This window comes from Nuphar pumila, chromosome 8 (genome assembly GCF_984573655.1).
Source record: "Nuphar pumila chromosome 8, dmNupPumi1.hap1.1, whole genome shotgun sequence".
NCBI classification, from domain to species: Eukaryota; Viridiplantae; Streptophyta; class Magnoliopsida; order Nymphaeales; family Nymphaeaceae; genus Nuphar; species Nuphar pumila.
Window position 1 is genome coordinate 126,016,518 of NC_143256.1, and position 17,167 is coordinate 126,033,684.

Below are 17,167 nucleotides of genomic sequence, written 5' to 3' on the forward strand. Positions count from 1 at the left end.
GCGTCGGACTAACCCCAGCTTGCCTTTCAAAAAGAAAATGATACATAAGGGGACAGTATACCGCCGTATATTAAAGTATCCCTGCAACATAGCCTATGATACTTTACAACTTATCAACAGATATAATCATTTTGTTATAAATAGTTTATCCGTCCGAGCCCCTTGTTTGGGTTACTGGATTCATGTTCTTAATTTTCTGGCGTAGATATTGATTGAAACTTCAGCATGAGCTACCTTTGGCTAAATTGATTCGCTGGAGGGGTAAACCGGTGGCTCTTTTCATTGTACAAGCAAGATTGGTTGGCTTAGCTCACTTTTCTGTAGGTTATATATTTACCTAAGCAGATTTTCATTAAGAATAATACATAAGGGGAGGGGAGAATAAGGTAACTGGACTGTTTAGAAGAAGATTTTTACATGCCCAGAGCTTCACGAAGAAAAGAACGTTTTTAACACATTATCATAATATTCAAAAGGATGCCGAAATCGCCTAAACCCACCACAAAATCCAAAAGCAAATAACCACCTGCAATTTGGTTCATATGCAATAACACCAGGCTCAGCAATACAAAATAGCAAACTGATTTCCTCAAGGGAAAAGCACCCATCAGTTGCAGTCTGAATCCTATTTCAAGAAATTGAAACTACCAACAAATAATGAAAAGCTCTGCAACTGCCGTTATGTAAAAAATGTTGGCACATTTGATTACAATGCCCAGATGTTTTTTCAAGAGAATAATACACAGACCGATTCCAATGGCAATAAATCCCCAAAGTGCATCTCTAAATCTTATGATCATACAATCCAAAAGAAATTCAGCATCTACCTCTAATCTGCAATGAGAACAGGATAGCTCTTACATGCTCACATCTCCACACGTGGCCGATATCAGTTTCAGCAAATTTGTCCTTCACTTTCATCTTCTTGGAAGCACAATCTGGAGTGGAAGCATCACAATACTCGATAGAGAAGCCAAAGGTCTATGGCGGCTGATCCACTGCTTCAAATCTGAATCACTTTATTTATATGAGAAGAAAATTCTAGCAGCTAATGTACCTCACATTTTGCTTAGTCCTGCCAAGAGGATAAAAAATTAATCCAATGGCAGCAACAGCTTACAATACTTTACATTGTTCTGTGCTCAACCATGCGATCGTGACCGGACAAAATCTTCCAGCTTCTCCCATACCTCAAGTGCTGCAGCCCTATCCTGATGCCGTTTGTTCTTGCTTATCTGCAAGGTTGTACTGTATAAGACACCGATCCACACTTTTACCAAATTCTGATTAGCTTATAATGGTTTCCTAATTCAGAATAAAACTAAACCTGAAGGCAGAGCTAAAAAATCATAAACCCAAGATCCGACAAGGGCATGCGACGGATCAGGTTGCTCAGAACAGTCCAAGCCCCTTCCGTTGGTCATCACATTCTTATAAATGGGCTTGTGAACACCATACTCACAGATATAATCTTCACATTCCACTGCTTCACCAATTTTGCCGACTCCACACTGTCATCCTCAAAACGCATAAAGAATCCAATTACTGCAAAATGCCAAAAAACACCTCTTTTAAGGGTTCTCAATTCCAGAAATCACCATATTAAGCAAACCAACAGACATGAAATGGGAACATTGCCAAACTCATATTTAATCTAACTAATAAAATCATCCAAGTTGATCAATGGGTTCATAGTAAGTTACACACTAGAATTACAATATAACTACAGCATTCTTACCGTCTTTTCAAGGCATTTGCTGTTATCTGGATTCACTGGAGAAGATTGAACAATGGGTAAGGGTGATGACGCATACCGCCTTGACAAGGACGTTTTTGATGAGCCTAAATTACCGTCTGAACAAACAAACCGCCTTGACAAGGACGGTCCTTACCCAATAACCTATGCATGGGCTACAAGTTAACAAATACTGCATGCATGTATTCAGGTGTGTATGGGTGCATATGTGTCACGGGCAGTCATAAGTTTGTGTCTGCAAGTTAAGTTATGTTGACATTACTCATTATTTAACTCTTCCATTTATTTAAAATCCCTTGGATTATAAGCATTTTCATTTCAGTGGACTCACTCAATCAATCAGATGCAAGAAATTTATCTCAAAAGGGCATTGTCAATGGTAAAACTTGCATATCTGTACATTAGTTGAATGAAGGCATAGTCACCAAGAAACTATGTCACACGGACTCGGCTAGGGGGTCGACGCACCCGCGTCAACACGCCCTGACACGGGTGCGAACACAGGTGCGGCTTCAGACACGGGCCGGTCTCGGTCAACGAAGAGTCGGACTCGGTCAACGCACTGAGGCCGAGTCCGTCCACGTTTTGGACTCGGTCAACATTGACCGAGTCTATTTTTGTTCATTTTTAAGGCAAAAAACAAAAAAAATGAACTTTTTATATATATTTTTTTAAAATATATATATATATACACCTAAAGTAGGTTTAGATGATTCCATTAAGCATCAATTTTGGGAAGATTTAGATATAGTAGTACAAGGGATATCTTATGGAGAAAAGCTTTTCATCGGCGGTGACCTTAATGGACATGTAGGCATTAGTAAGGATGGATTTGAGAGTATCCATGAAGGCTATGGTATAGGAGAAAGAAATGAAAGTGGGGAAAGGATTTTAGATTTTTGTTTGTCCTATGATATGATCGTAGCAAACACTTGGTTTAGGAAGAGAGAGTCTCACCTAGTAACATTTAAAAGTGGGGTTAATACAAGTCAGATAGATTTTTTCCTACTTAGAAAGAGAGATAGGGGTTGTTGCATCGATTGTAAGGTTATACCGGGAGAAAGTGTAGCTACACAACATAGAGTCTTAATTTTAGATCTTAGAATTAGACAATGCCGCAAAAGGGATAGACATAGGATAGATCTTAGAATTAAGTGGTGGTCACTGAAAGAAGCTAAACAAGGAATGTTTGTAGAGCAGGTAGTTAAGGAAGCTAATTGGTGTCTCGAGGAGGATTCAGAATCAATGTGGAATAAGATAGCGGGTGGCATGAGAAAAGTGGCTAAGGAGGTATTGGGTGAGTCTAAAGGCGGTGCACCACTAGGTAAGGATACATCATGGTGGTACGAGGATGTCAAATTAGCTATTAAGGTTAAAAGAGAGTGTTATAGAAATCTAAGTAAGAGTCGTGATAATGAGAATTTGGAGAAGTATATGATAGCAAAGAAGGAAGCTAAAAAAATTGTTCGAAACGCGAGGGCTAAGGTATATAAAGAGGTTTATGACAAGTTGGATACCAAAGAAGGCGAGAAGGATATTTATAGGCTTGCAAAGATGAGAGATAGGAAATCGAAGGATTTGGGTATGGTTAGATGTATCAAAGATGAAACGCAAAGGGTTTTAGTCAAAGATGAGGAGATTAAGGAGAGATGGAAAGATTATTTTGATAAGCTATTTAATGATAGTCATACTCAAGATCTTGGAGACTTCTCCATTCCTTTTCATGAGATAAATCGTGACTTCATGCGCAAGATTCAAAAGAATGAAATTGCAGAGGCTTTGAAGAAAATGAAATCAAGAAGGGCAGTTGGCCCAGATGGTATACCTATCGAGGCTTGGAAATGCTTGGGAGAGAAAGGTTTAGAATGGTTGACAAATCTTTTTAACTTGATTTGGCGAACAAATAAGATGCCAAATGAGTGGAGGAAGAGTACTTTGGTGCCTTTATATAAGAATAAGGGTGATATACAAGATTGTACAAACTATCGTGGTATAAAACTCATGAGTCATACTATGAAACTTTGGGAGAGGGTGATTGAGTCTAGGTTGAGGAAGGTTGTCACGATATCGGAGAATCAATTTGGTTTTATGCCTGGTAGATCAACTATGGAAGCTATACATCTTCTTAGACAACTTATTGAAAGATATAGAGAGAGAAATAAAGATTTGCATATGGTTTTTATTGATTTAGAGAAGGCATACGATAGAGTACCTAGGGACGTTCTCTGGTGGACAATGATGAAGAAAGGTGTTTCTCTCAAGTACATTAGTATAATTAAAGATATGTATGAAGGAGTAGTAACCAATGTCCGCACGTGTGGAGGGGTGACAACCAATTTTCCGATAACGGTTGGGTTACATCAAGGATCTGCTTTAAGCCCTTTCCTTTTTGCGATAGTGATGGATGAGCTTACGAGATCAATTCAAGAAAATGTACCGTGGTGTATGTTGTTTGCTGATGATATTGTTTTGATTGATGAGTCTAGAGCTGGGGTTAATGCTAAGTTAGACTTATGGAGACAGACATTGGAAGCTAGAGGTTTTAAGTTGAGTAAGAGTAAGACTGAATACATGGAATGTCGGTTTAGTAAGCAACGAAGTAGGGATGGGAGTGTAGTGAAGCTTGGTGAGCAAGAAATACCGGTGAATGATTATTTCAAATATTTGGGATCCATCATTCAAAAGTATGGAGAAATTGATGGAGATGTAAATCATAGGATAAAGGTTGGGTGGATGAAATGGAAAAGTGCAACTGGAGTGTTGTGCGATCGTAGAATGCCATTGCGGTTGAAGGGAAAGTTTTATAGGACGACTATTAGACCCGCTTTACTATATGGTACGGAATGTTGGGCTGCCAAGAGACATCATATTCAAAAAATGAGTGTAGCTGAGATGCGGATGCTTAGATGGATGTGTGGAAATACAATAAGAGATAAGATTCGGAACGAGGAGATACGTAAGAAGGTAGGTGTTGCACCCATTGAAAATAAGATGCGAGAGAATCGTTTACGGTGGTTTGGACATATTCGGCGAAGGCCTAATGATGCTCCAGTTAGAAGGTTGGAGAAATGGGAAAATAGATTAGTTAAAAGAGGTCGGGGTAGGCCTAGGAAGACTTGGATGGAGATGATCGGAAAGGATATGAATGCTTTGAACCTCACCGAGGACATGGCATTGGATAGAAATGATTGGAGGAAAAGGATTCATGTGGAAGACCCAAAATGAATTTCTTTTTTGGTTCATATCGCTGACCCCAATTGTTTTGGGATGAAGGCGTAGTTGTTGTTGTTTGTTGTATATATATATATATAGCATGAGTCTCAAACATAAGACCCAGAAGAAAAAAAATTTGGGGGGCGCTGCCCCCCTACGACCCCCCCGGACCCCTGCCCGCTGACCGCGCAGCGGGACCCGCATCGAGGGGAGCCCCCGAACCACCTTTTCTGCAAGGGCAAAAGTACAATTTGCAAAGTTTGTAAAAACACTTATGCTGGTGCCAAACTTTAGAGGACAATATCCACATGTATGCACACACTGGATATATATATATATATATATATATATATATATATATATATATATATATAACTGTGTCCCTGTGTCCAAAAATTTTGAAATTGCGCCGCACCCGCACCCATGTGACATAGCCAAGAAATTGCCTGACAAAGAATGCACACTAACAGATTTTCCTATAATAAATACACCAATAACCAGTGTTGCCAGGAAAGTGCCTAATTTCTTCAGTCAGAAACATCATCACAGTCACCAAACTATAAACTATAACAACATCAGATGCTTAATAAGATAAACATGGTAAAAGCATTTGTCGGTTTTGGCCCTTACATATCCGTAGCTGGGATTCATCATTTCTTTGTGGTCGTAACAATCACTTCAAGCAGTGGAAACAACAATAAGTTTGCAGAATCCACCATACATTGATATAAAACAATTAAGCCTTGTATATTTCTTTTCTTGGATAACCAAGGAAAACCACTTCACTCACTCACTCACAAGCCCATTGGTGTAAAGACCCCAGGTCCCCCTTGCCCACCAGGGAGTACAACCAGCTTCAGCCTCGCAGCACGGGACACACACTTGTATTTCTTTGAACTCAAGGCAACCATTCAGCTTGGTGACATTCACAAGTCCTACCAATGAGCAAAGCCCTTATGGGCAACTATGGCTTGTATATGATAGAGAAGAAGGTCATTCACTATTTGAAAAATAAGTCCAAAACAGAACTCATCAAATCCAAATGATATTTTGCAAATATGCACGACAAACACCAATGTGTTGACTCAGCATAAAAGCCAAACAATGCTACTGGGAAGCATTGGTGTCAAACTTGACCAACAAGTGTTTCTAACGAAATCATCAATTGTTATTATTTAGTCCTAAAGATCAAATCACCAATTACATGCTAAGACTACATCCTAAGGGCTACTAAAATCAGCACTGGTCCTAAGAAAGTCTAAATATTCCGTGACTCATACCCTATGTGGTGGGGCACTGGGGCCTAAATCCTAGAACATTTTGGAAGTTGCACAAGCACAAAGGTTACTAATGCAGGAAACTGCATGAATGATTAGGAACCATGAATGACCTTATGATTATGGATACATTATCATGATGGAACAGATGTAAATTGAGTCAGGTGCAAGATGCCCGTATCACAGGTGTGTGTACAAGGCTCGAGAAGCCATATCACTGCCTAAATAAGATGAAATATTCTAATGACACCTTCAGGTCAGACAAATTGATAATGAAATGAACTCTTCTTGAATTAAGGACGTTGTTTGATGGATAAAATAACATGTTTAGGAACAAAATGATGCATGAAATGATATGAAATGATATCCAATGATACTTTCATCACATGATATGATGATTTCTATGCATGAAATGACACTGCTGGCATCAAAGATGGAAATATCAACAAGCAGAGGCCACTTAATGCGATGAGCCTTACAAGTCAAGAAGATTAACAAAACTCACTCAGATATCAATGGCACAGAAAGAAAGTTAAAAGGGTCATTGACCAAAGCTTTTTGAAAATTCAGGTTAAGTTTCTAGGTGGGGTAACACCTTCGATCAAGTTTAGATGTTGAAGATAAAGAAGAATGCTTTTAAAGAACTTTCACAACAGAGATCTTCAAGTGACGCTCAGTGAGCAATTTATCTGATGCTCACAATCATCTCAATCATGGGAATGATGATGCAAATCCCAGTTACTCAAATATCTCAGTACAGTTTCAATGTAAGGAATTAAATATATCAAGATAATATGGCTGTTGACAAGGAAACAAGGTTCAAACTTGAAGGAATAGTAAGGAACGACAATCTGACAGATGTAGGGCCTGCAATGTGAAATATAAGATAAGAACATTATACTGATAGGCTTTAGTTCCCAATAATTCCTACATCTGGCTCAAACTTTCAATTGGGAAGCATACAAGTTAATCAGAGAACGAAGGTTGCCATGACCATAGATGCTTGTAACTGCGTCAATTAAGATCAAGTCAGCAAGTTCCAAAGTGCAAAACACCAGTATGATACCAGGAAATGTGATACTAATCTCCAAGAATACCTTGAGCTTGAAACTATCACCGGAAATACAATATAAAGTCAATATTCTATAGCAAAAGTAGTATCGCTCTAAATATTCGTTACCCTAGCACGTGATGTCGGATAATCAACGATAACAAACTGTAAGCTTGTAATTACTGCATCAAGAAAGAGCAAAACTAACAAATTCAAAACCTTAACCACAAAATCTGAGCGTCCCTGCGATCCTCCAATGTCACAATTTCTATCAAGCTAACAATTTCTTCCCCTTTACTTTTCATGACATTCTGCAATTTTAACAAACAGGACATATCTAGCCTCGCCTAAAATATTTCCATCACACCTAACAGATATACAACGCTGGTAATGGGAGCTCCCAAAGAACAAACTTCAATACCAATCACAGCATCAGTAAACCCTCGAACGCTCAAAATAGAAAAGAGTATCACACACGAATTTAATGTCGGAATCAACCACTTTTCAGCAATTAAAACTACCACTATCATCAGAACTTTCCAATCGCCTGACCCCACCCCCAAAAGAAGGAAAAGTGAAGACGAAAAGAATTAATTGGGTTTCGTTTCCTTACTCTTGTTGAAGATCTCTACATGGTCCTTGAACGGCCAATCCTTGAACTGCCACTCCTTGCCGAGCACGAACACCGCCACGACGCGGTCCCAATCCTCCGCCTTCATCCCCGAGGGCTTGTCCCGCACCTCGTAGGCGGCCACAGCTCGGTCCCGGCTGAGCTTCTTTTGCACCGTGACGCAGTCGGGCTTCGCCTGTTTCGTCTCCCTCATCTGCTTCACCTTCACGTCCGTCGGCACGAAGACCCCGTCCTCCAAGAACTCCTTCACGTTGTAGATCGTGATCAGAGTCTGGAAAGCGCTCGGCACCAGGATGATCGGCACCCCTTCGCCGGCCTTCCCGCCGAAGAGCTTCGCCTTCCCGAGCTCCTTCCCCCGCCCGTAATGCAGCCCATCGAACCCCGATTCCTCCCCGTTCTCCTTCCCGCCGTCCCGGCGGGACCTATCCTCGTCCTTCCTCGTCGACGCGACGAGGATCCCGTAGAAATCCCTCGATCTACACTCGAGGAGTGCCTCCCGATCCTTGAGCGGCCGCTCCAGAACCCTGATCGCGCTGGTGTACCCGATTGCCCCCTCCAAAACCCTAACCCTCGCGGTGGGCGGCTCCGTAGGAGGTGGCTCGTCGTCGGGAGGGACGCCGTCGGTGGCGGCGGAGGCGGAGTGGAGACCGGAGGCATCGGTGGCGGCGGGAGAGGAGGGTCGAACGATGAGGGTTTCGACGGCGTCGGTGGAGGAGATCTTGCCGTGGAGGTAGTCGAGGAGGGGCTTGCGGTCAGTGAAGGTGACGGGCTGGATGCGACGGGAGCGGGCGAGCTGGATGTAGTCGGTGTGCTTGACGTGGACGTTCTGGACGTAGAAGATGAGGGACTCGAGGGTGTAGAGGCCGCCCTGCTTCGAGCGGTATGCCGTCTCGGAGTTGCAAGGGAAGGAGTACGCATTGCCGAACCGGAACTCGTCGCCAACTCGGACGATCTGGTCTAGATCTCCCCTAGTCGTGAAGTCTCTGAGCGCAGAGAGGGGATCCATTGCCCGCGCAAGAGAGAGAGAGAGAGAGAGAGAGAGAGAGACGATGAAGGTTTTTGAAACGTTGGGGGTTTTCGAGAGGGTGGCCTTGGGTTTATGTTATTTCTCATATGCCCTTCTACTTTGATTTCACTGGGGGCTAACGGATCCGATCGGATCCAAATCAGTATATCTGTGTCATTGTACGAATTTGAACTAGGTCCGATATGGCAGAGTCCGATCGAAACTTGAGATGACCATACCGGATCCAACAAGAAAAGGGTTGAAAACAGGGTTTGTATTTTCGTACATTTAAAAGGTGAAAATGAATCGGATTGATTCACATCTTACAGTACATTCCACAAAAACACTGACACGAACCCACAGAAAAGTCTCGTCAAGAAAGTCTGGATCAAATTGAAATCTATATTTGAATCTTTATTTTAAGATCCAAATCCTAGAATAATGTATCGGATTTGGGTTGAGATCTTGGCTGATCTGATCCATTTGCACAAACTAAAATGGGCAGTTTTTAACTTTTTATTGGCAGTAAATTATGAAAGGCGCTCAACTTGTCAGCTATCACAAGAGGGCCACCAACTTATCTACAATTACAATCAACTTCTTTTTTTAATCTGATTATCCTTTGTTTCAAGCCGTGCTTATTCCTAAGACCACTCAGTGAAATGACTATTATTTGGTAGAACAAAAAACAACTAAGATGCCCAAATATTATTTTATTTCAACAAAGAATATAAGATTTAATAACGAAAACTTTGTTGGTTTTTCTGTGAATCGGGTTGGGTACAAATTGCCAGGTTGACCCAAAAAACTATTTTTTTATATTTACATAGAGAAACCACCCCCAAGATCAGGTACCTGGCAGCGCTGGCTCTGCTTGCTATACTTAGAGTCAGCATTTTTATGGGCATATCCAGATGTCTGGGTCTGGTTCAGGTCAGGTACCCAAGACGAACCTGACCGTTGACAGCCCTACCTACCGTGTCCGGATAATGTGAATCAGGCAATGGGATACCAAAACCAAACTTGAGGATGTTTGCATTGGTCACAAGTGGGCCGAGCAATAACAGCTGAGAATCCAAAAACTTTGATTGTTGGTTACAAGGTCAGTCTTGTGACCAACTTTCACAGGATTTATGAGAGGAGCATTCACAAGTGACAATCACAATCACAGTTTACACTCTCATGTTTCATGAATCTTGAGAAAGTGCTTTTATTGTGTTTTGCAATTACAAGAAGATATGAAAATCCAAAAAACACACACGGTGTTTGTGTATCTCACACACATGCAATCATGTATGGTATGGCAAAGATGGCATATTTCACCTCATGCAGTCATTTCCATATCGAATTCAATGATCAGCATCTCAACAAAATAAACTTACCAAACTGTAAATCAACCAGCTCATGCAATGATAAAACAAAACTTGCCGTTGATAACAGTAGCAATTCCCCCACTCAAAATGGTGCTTTGTCCCTACATGTGCCAAACAGTGAACCCTTGCCCAACCAAACTTTATGACATACAATCACAGGCAAAACACAAGCTCTTACATCAAATCCCCAAAGAGGAAAATGAGCAAAATGCAGATGCAAAAGACCATGAACAGCCCCTCCCCATGCTCAGATCCTCAGCAATGTACATCCAACTACCGTTCCACGGCACCGTGTCATTGGAGACACTTGTCGCCATGTCGGTCTCTCACTCCTCACATCAAGGACATCCACATCAGAGAGCAACTTGATTGGAAGGTTCCATTGTCCCGGACCATCCACTCCCCCAATGACATACAGATCATCACCTAGTCCAACCGGTGCAAATCCAATCCTGCTCTGCAAATCAGTTGCTGGTGAGACTGCCTTCCTCGACCTCTGCCATTTTGCCTGTCGAATGATCATGCCATGGCTGTACACATACAGATCCCCACCAACCATAGCCACTGGTCCCTGCAGCCACCCATAGTCCTCCACCACCCAACGATTCTCATAGTATTCCAGCACCTGCACTGTCGACAATCCCTTATGCAACACGTGGAACTTTCCTGAGATCACTACCCCAGTGCAAGCTGAGTTATGGGTGTGTTGAAGATCTGCTATTGTATCCCATCTATCCTTCTCAGGGTCATATATCTCTGCTCTGGAGATGGATTTTCTGCAGTCAGTGAAGCCACCGGCAACAATTATCCGCTCATCTAACATGCCGCAAGCAAACATGGCCCGGGCAACCAACATTGGTGCACGTGAGCTCCACCGCTGAAGAATTGGGTCATAGGACCATACCTCATTGGTGGGGAAAATCCCATCATGATCCCCAGTCTGTGGATCCACAGCATCACTGTTACCACCAAGCACAAACAATTTTCCACCAACAGAAACAGCCCCAAAGTTTGTAAGGTGCTTGATTTTCGATGGCAAAGGTGGAAGTGTCATCCAAATATCTCGGAGGGGGTCATATAGTTGCCACAAGTTTTCCGGTTCAAAGGCAGTCACACAGAGGAACTCCTCAGCTGCTCCAACCTCAATACGAGCCTTGAATAGCTCAGGACTGCGGAGGACAGCTCTCCATGAGCGGCAGACAAGCTGCAGCTGGGGATGGAGGTAGAAGGGAACATGTGCAAGGCAGCGAAGTGCAACAGCATCAGGAAGGCCATCAATCAGGCCAGACATAATACCAGGATCACCTATATGTCAGTTAGACGCTTCAGACAGGCCCAATGTTCAGCTAAAATGCAGTCAAACTTACTGGTTACTGGAAAACACTGCTCAATTCCTGCACCATGAAAAGACTTTGAAAACATAATTTCATACAGAGAGATACAGAGAATTAGTGCCAAGCACCAATATAGAATCTAGACTTTAGGTTGAAAAATAGGTAACCAAGACAATCCCATGTTATCTAAATGCATAATGATCATTAGGTGCCTGATTGCGGGATTCAACTTCTTGTTAGTAAAGAAAAGGATCAGCCTCATTTAAAAATAGTGTATGGAACAAGGTTGCCAGATTAGGAAGTGGAAGTGAGAAGTGATGCATTTAAAATGTATAGGAAGCCGGAAGCGAGGAATAAAAAAAAGAAATACAATAATTGAATGGGAATAGAAATTGAACGCAAATAAAAACTAAAATAAAAGTGACTATTTTTAAATTTCATGATTTTTTAGTGTAAGAATTAAATTTGTAACAAAATCTAAAAATGAGTACCAATTTAGAGAAAGCGCATGGAAGTGAGTGAGAAGTGTGAGAGGAAACACATAAAAAACATGAAAAGTAGAGTAAGAAAACATATAAGAAGAATAGATAAAGCGTGTGGAAAGCATAAGAGAAGCGTGGGAGAATCAAGATTCCCATCAAGTTTCGGAAGCGGGAGTATCGTGCTTCCGAAGCAAATTTCCGGGAAGCGGGCTTCCCACCTAAGAAACTTAACTCTGGTATGGAATGGTATAGATTTCATTTATTTGTGTGTGTTCACAAGCACACAGGCATGTTTGGATTGGTGCAGATACCCATGAAATGGTTGGCACTGAATGATAACGAAAAAAAGGCATCCTGTGGATAAATATTTAGCTAGAATCCACCAGGTGTAAAGAATTTCTTCAAGGCATTCTGTACAACTTTGACATTTACCTATCTCATGATCTTATCATATGGGTTTTGCTGGCTATAACAGACTGATTGAGAATGATTCTAACTAAAGGAATATATTCAGAGAAAAAACTTTGCAATATTTCATTATGAGAGATCTGAACCAGTTATTTATGGATCCAAAAAGTCAAGGCCAATAATCCATCACCCACTGTGTCAGCAACATCAACAACACAGAGTGATGTAGCAATGTGTAGAGTGAAGTGCATGTTGGAATTAATTCATAGTGAATAATAATATATGCCGTAGCTAGACAAGATAATGTCATATGGTGAGGATTCCAACCATTTTTTTACAAAGTTGAACATGCAATAGAACACCACCTGTGGGGTGCATCTTCATAATTATCTAATCCATAGTATATATTCCTTCCCAGAATCAGAAAATCAAGTATCATATAAATGATACCTGCAGCATATTCTATGATTCTAGCCTATATAATAAGAATATGTCACCTCCAGTTGAAGAAACATTTTCACACTTCTACATGCCATTCAGAACTCCTTTCATAAATACTGTATCCGCATATGTCATGTCTCTAAAATCATCCGTGTGAGAGCAAGAACCCTTTTTTGAGTTCTTAAAAATTTGACATCAGCAAAGGTACTGTTCTAAACTCAACTTTCTGTGAAAGCAATAACTTTAGCTGCAAATACCATATGTCAGCAAAAGAAGCTTCTCTAAAATCATCTCTATGAAAGGGTCAAAAGCTAAAAGGAAGTATGGATTTCTTCAGATGCAGCTTATCAAATTGAATTTGCTCAGACATTTACCTACCAAGAACAGTACATATTAAACACAAACTATGTCACAGGGATTCGACTAGCAGGGTGCCGCACCCGCGTCGAGTCCCGCATCGACGCGACTCGACGCGGGTGCGGGTGCGGCACCGGGTGCAGTCAACCCGACCCTGGGTGCGTTGACCACACCCAGGGTCATTTTTGTCCATTTTTTTATTTTTTATTTTTTAAATTTTTTGCCCTATGAAATGGGCTGCGGAATTTAAAAAAAAAAAAACTTTGGGGGGGGGGGGGGGGGAGGGGGGCGCTGCCCCGCTATAACCCCCCACCAGGGGCGCCCCCCCTGGACCCCCGCCCGCTGACTGCGCAGCGGGACCCACGCCGGGGGGAACCCCCGGACCCCCCTTCCTGCAAGGGAAAAAACAATGAATCAGGCTCCACAACTCATTACTTTTATCTTTGGGGACAACCATATAAGATAAAAAAAAATAAAAAGTAAGTTGGGCATAAATGTCATGGACCTTAACAGCTATCATACATTCATACATATACACTATACATGATATATATATATATATATACATTTTTGCCCCTGCCGCACCCCCGCACCCGGTTTTTTTGGAAGTGCCGAATCCCCGCACCCACACCCATGTGACATAGAACACAAACCTTTGAAATAGAATCTAAGCACTGGGAATCTTTTTGAGTTAAACAATATCCTAGGAAAAACAACTGACAGCTTTAGTAGGATATAGAAATAACTACTTTTAGAAACATCCAAGACAAAATGAAGGCGACAGGAGAATCAGACCTATTGTAGAAAGTGCAGGCTGCCAGACTTTGAATAAAATATATAGATATCATTCTGCAAATTTTTTTGGCAGATGATGGTGGATGTAATATTTGCATCAGAAATAGATGAATTAAACATTTCAGCAGAAGCAACCACAAGAGGTGGCTAGGTCCTCTCTTCTATTTGGAGAAGAGGGCTTTACATAACCATTATCTAATCATTTCGTGAAAATTCTCAAAGACCAAAAGTAATTTTGCTGAACAATAAATACATTTGAACAAGGTGAAAAAGAAATCATTTATCTAAAATTATTGGTGGAGGACCATGATCCGAAAACAAAACACAATAAAACTGTATAAAAGAAACTGTAGAATATCAGCAGGCTATCTAAAATCCCCTTCTCTTCAATAGTTCTTGCTGACATGATTGACAATGATGAATGAGATACTAACAGTGCGAGAAACTAAAAGAGATGTAGTGTCCTCTTTGTGCCTCAGATTCCACTGCACTCCACCAACACTGACTCATCTCAGATATTAGACATGTAATAATTGAATTGCTAAATGCCACTCCTCCTTGCCTGGCTGAACAAAGTGCATGCTCCAGATGATATAAGCAAGCATTTCTAGATCAGTTGGACATGTTCCAGATGCTCCCAGGTGTCTTTTGTAGCTTGAACTCTTTTAGATTGCAGACAAATTTTAAATCTCCATCAGATGTGCAACCAACAGGTCATCTTGCAATTGTTTTATTTCTGCTGATTCAACCTCTTCTCACCATCTAAAATCATCTAAGCTGGAAGCATCTCACTTTCAGAGTTTCAAAACCCTCACCCAGTTTCCAAATTCTTCATGTGAAAAACTTAGCATGAAAATTTCCTACTGCATTCAACTCTATAGCTACAACTCATAGATGTAAAAATTTGATACATCTACACCATGTGAAGAAATTTCAACTTCCTTTTAAGGCTCACATAGATATCATATTGTAGTGTGTATTTGGCCTCAAAAGATGCAACCATTGTTCTTATAATTTATTGTCACATGATAATCTTCTTAAATTAGTTGGAACAAACATAACTTCAGCAATGATACCTACAATTTCATGTTTGCAGGAACCTAACAGTTAGAGCATAACAGCCCCATTAACTGCAAAAAGAAGCAACAATGGCAAAAATACATCACTAGAAAACCACCCAATAAAAATTAGACAACCTACACGAGAAATACATAGAAAACGTAGAATCAATACAATCATAAAACCAAAAAGCTGTAATGAAACTGTACAATAAGCATCTCAGGAAAAAAAAAAGCACCATATTCCCCTTGGTCTCTGTAATGAAGCCTAAATTTGCAAGAGAATCTCTATATGAAGGCATATCAAAGAACAATTTAGCGCTTCATCAAATAAAAATTGAAAAAACACTGTAAAGAAATTCCACAACATAACATGATAATGCACATATTATCATCAATCCCATCATAAACCTAAAACCCCAATACAAATTGCAAAGTGCCAAAAGCCTAACAAAAACACCTACTAGTGGTGCAAACATTCAACCGAAGGCCTGATCAAGCATAAAATGGCAAGGAAATGTAGAGATGCAAAGGCATATCAAAGCGCAATACGTCACTAACAGCAGCATGATTGATAAGTATCCGCTAACTGCACGAAGATTTGTATGTAGAAACCAACTTGAGCAATTCAGAAACATTACAGAACCAATGCGTCAAAAATATACCATACATGAAGAATACCTATCATAATCCCAAAAATACCAAGTTCATGATCAAGCCCAAAATGTATTCCATATCAAAGGGTATCAATCATTCTACCCTTAAGTCCCATGGAATTTTTCAAGGGTACAAAACCAACTTAAGTAAATCTTCAAAATAAGAGGACTAATCCCTAAAGTCATAAGAAACATCAAACCCCATCATAAACCCAAAAAAAAACAATAAAAATTGTTCAAAAATCCTTATAAAGGAGACCAATTTAAGATACCAAGTTTCAATTTATGCATGTAATCGAGTTGAAAAAGGCAAAATTAAACGGATATTGAGAAAATAAGCATATCAGAGAGAAATCTACCTCTAGAGTGCATAAAAACTAATGTGTACATAAGAATCTTGACAAAAACTCATCATTCTTATAAGACCACCACCAAAAAAGAATTTGAGGTTGGTGGTTGGTGGTTGGAGGGATTACCAGAAAGGCGAGTCGAGGATCTCAACCATCGGCTTCTTTTGGTGGAAACGATGAGAACAAAGATGGGATTGCATTTCAAGAGCTAACGCGTCGGCTTTAGGCACAAAGATGATGCATGTGCAGGCACTGCAGGTGCCTGCCTTATACGGAGTTACAACGCCAACGCATATTCGGGCAATAGACGCGACCGGTTTGAAGACTCGGGACTCGGAGGAGACCGGAGTCGAATTGTGCGACCGATTAGCGAGCCGCATTGTATCGGATATATGTTTCGGATTGAGTACCGACTCGCTTCAAAAGTCTAAATCTCGCCCCAGAAGTGATGGTAAACCAGCCCAACGAACCAAATATGAGGTGTTGCGGTAAGTCGAGCTCATCTCTAGCTCATCATGAGCTAGAGGTAAGACCCACTAATTTTATGAGAAAAATTCAATTTATGATAGAATTTCATATTATTTTTTATGGCATACATATACATGTGTACATGTATATGCATGTATACGTATTAGTATGTATATACATATATATACAAATATGTATACAAAACCCTAGAACGGATATATATATATATATATATATATATATATATATATATATATATATATATATATATATATCATAATGATATTATACTGAACTCCTAAGTTCTTTTTAATTAAAAATGCATAGAAAGTTTAAATTGCCTAAACTCAAAAGATTTTAAGAAGTTTAGACATGATTTGGGTTTAAAAAAAAATATACTTTAGGTTATATTGGAGTTTAGAAAGATTATTTCAAAAAAAAAACCTAAGTATAATTCTAAATAAAATGAAATTCGAATATGTTTGTGGTGTTTGGACTCAACTCGGAAGCT

At 40.4% G+C, this 17,167-nt stretch overlaps 2 protein-coding genes across 4 annotated transcripts; both read right to left on the reverse strand.

Annotated features, from left to right (window-relative positions):
• Positions 1 to 521: 521 nt before the first annotated feature.
• On the reverse strand, positions 522 to 9,234 carry LOC149830656 (protein CDC73 homolog). 2 transcript variants are annotated; one of them, XM_090016660.1, is made up of 4 exons: positions 7,911 to 9,234; positions 1,463 to 1,545; positions 1,191 to 1,235; positions 522 to 1,075 (listed from the first exon to the last, which is right to left on the reverse strand). In XM_090016660.1, the coding sequence occupies exons 1-4, from the start codon at positions 8,932 to 8,934 to the stop codon at positions 1,070 to 1,072; spliced, it is 1,158 nt and encodes a 385-aa protein (XP_089872786.1). In that variant the 5' UTR covers positions 8,935 to 9,234; the 3' UTR covers positions 522 to 1,069. The 2 variants fall into 2 exon arrangements, with proteins under 2 accessions (XP_089872786.1, XP_089872785.1); XM_090016659.1 differs by having other exon boundaries at positions 522 to 1,235.
• A 1,078-nt stretch (positions 9,235 to 10,312) lies between these two features.
• On the reverse strand, positions 10,313 to 16,438 carry LOC149830657 (F-box/kelch-repeat protein SKIP30-like). 2 transcript variants are annotated; one of them, XM_090016661.1, is made up of 2 exons: positions 16,315 to 16,438; positions 10,313 to 11,701 (listed from the first exon to the last, which is right to left on the reverse strand). In XM_090016661.1, exon 2 carries the CDS (start codon positions 11,596 to 11,598, stop codon positions 10,555 to 10,557), a length of 1,044 nt encoding a protein of 347 aa, XP_089872787.1. In that variant the 5' UTR covers positions 11,599 to 11,701; positions 16,315 to 16,438; the 3' UTR covers positions 10,313 to 10,554. The 2 variants fall into 2 exon arrangements, with proteins under 2 accessions (XP_089872787.1, XP_089872788.1); XM_090016662.1 differs by having other exon boundaries at positions 10,313 to 11,612; positions 16,315 to 16,326.
• Positions 16,439 to 17,167: the final 729 nt, after the last annotated feature.

Bases quoted from the DNA above. Each gene is read 5' to 3' on its own strand.
- LOC149830656 (XM_090016659.1), bottom strand. From the start codon at position 8,934: ATGGATCCCCTCTCTGCGCTCAGAGACTTCACGACTAGGGGAGATCTA. The intron at 1,546-7,910 runs GTAAGGAAACGA...GGCATTTTGCAG, and splicing joins TGTAGAGATCTTCAACAAGA to TAATTGGATTCTTTATGCGT. The intron at 1,236-1,462 runs GTGAGTATGGTG...ACAACCTTGCAG, and splicing joins GGAATGTGAAGATTATATCT to ATAAGCAAGAACAAACGGCA.
- LOC149830657 (XM_090016661.1), bottom strand. From the start codon at position 11,598: ATGTCTGGCCTGATTGATGGCCTTCCTGATGCTGTTGCACTTCGCTGC.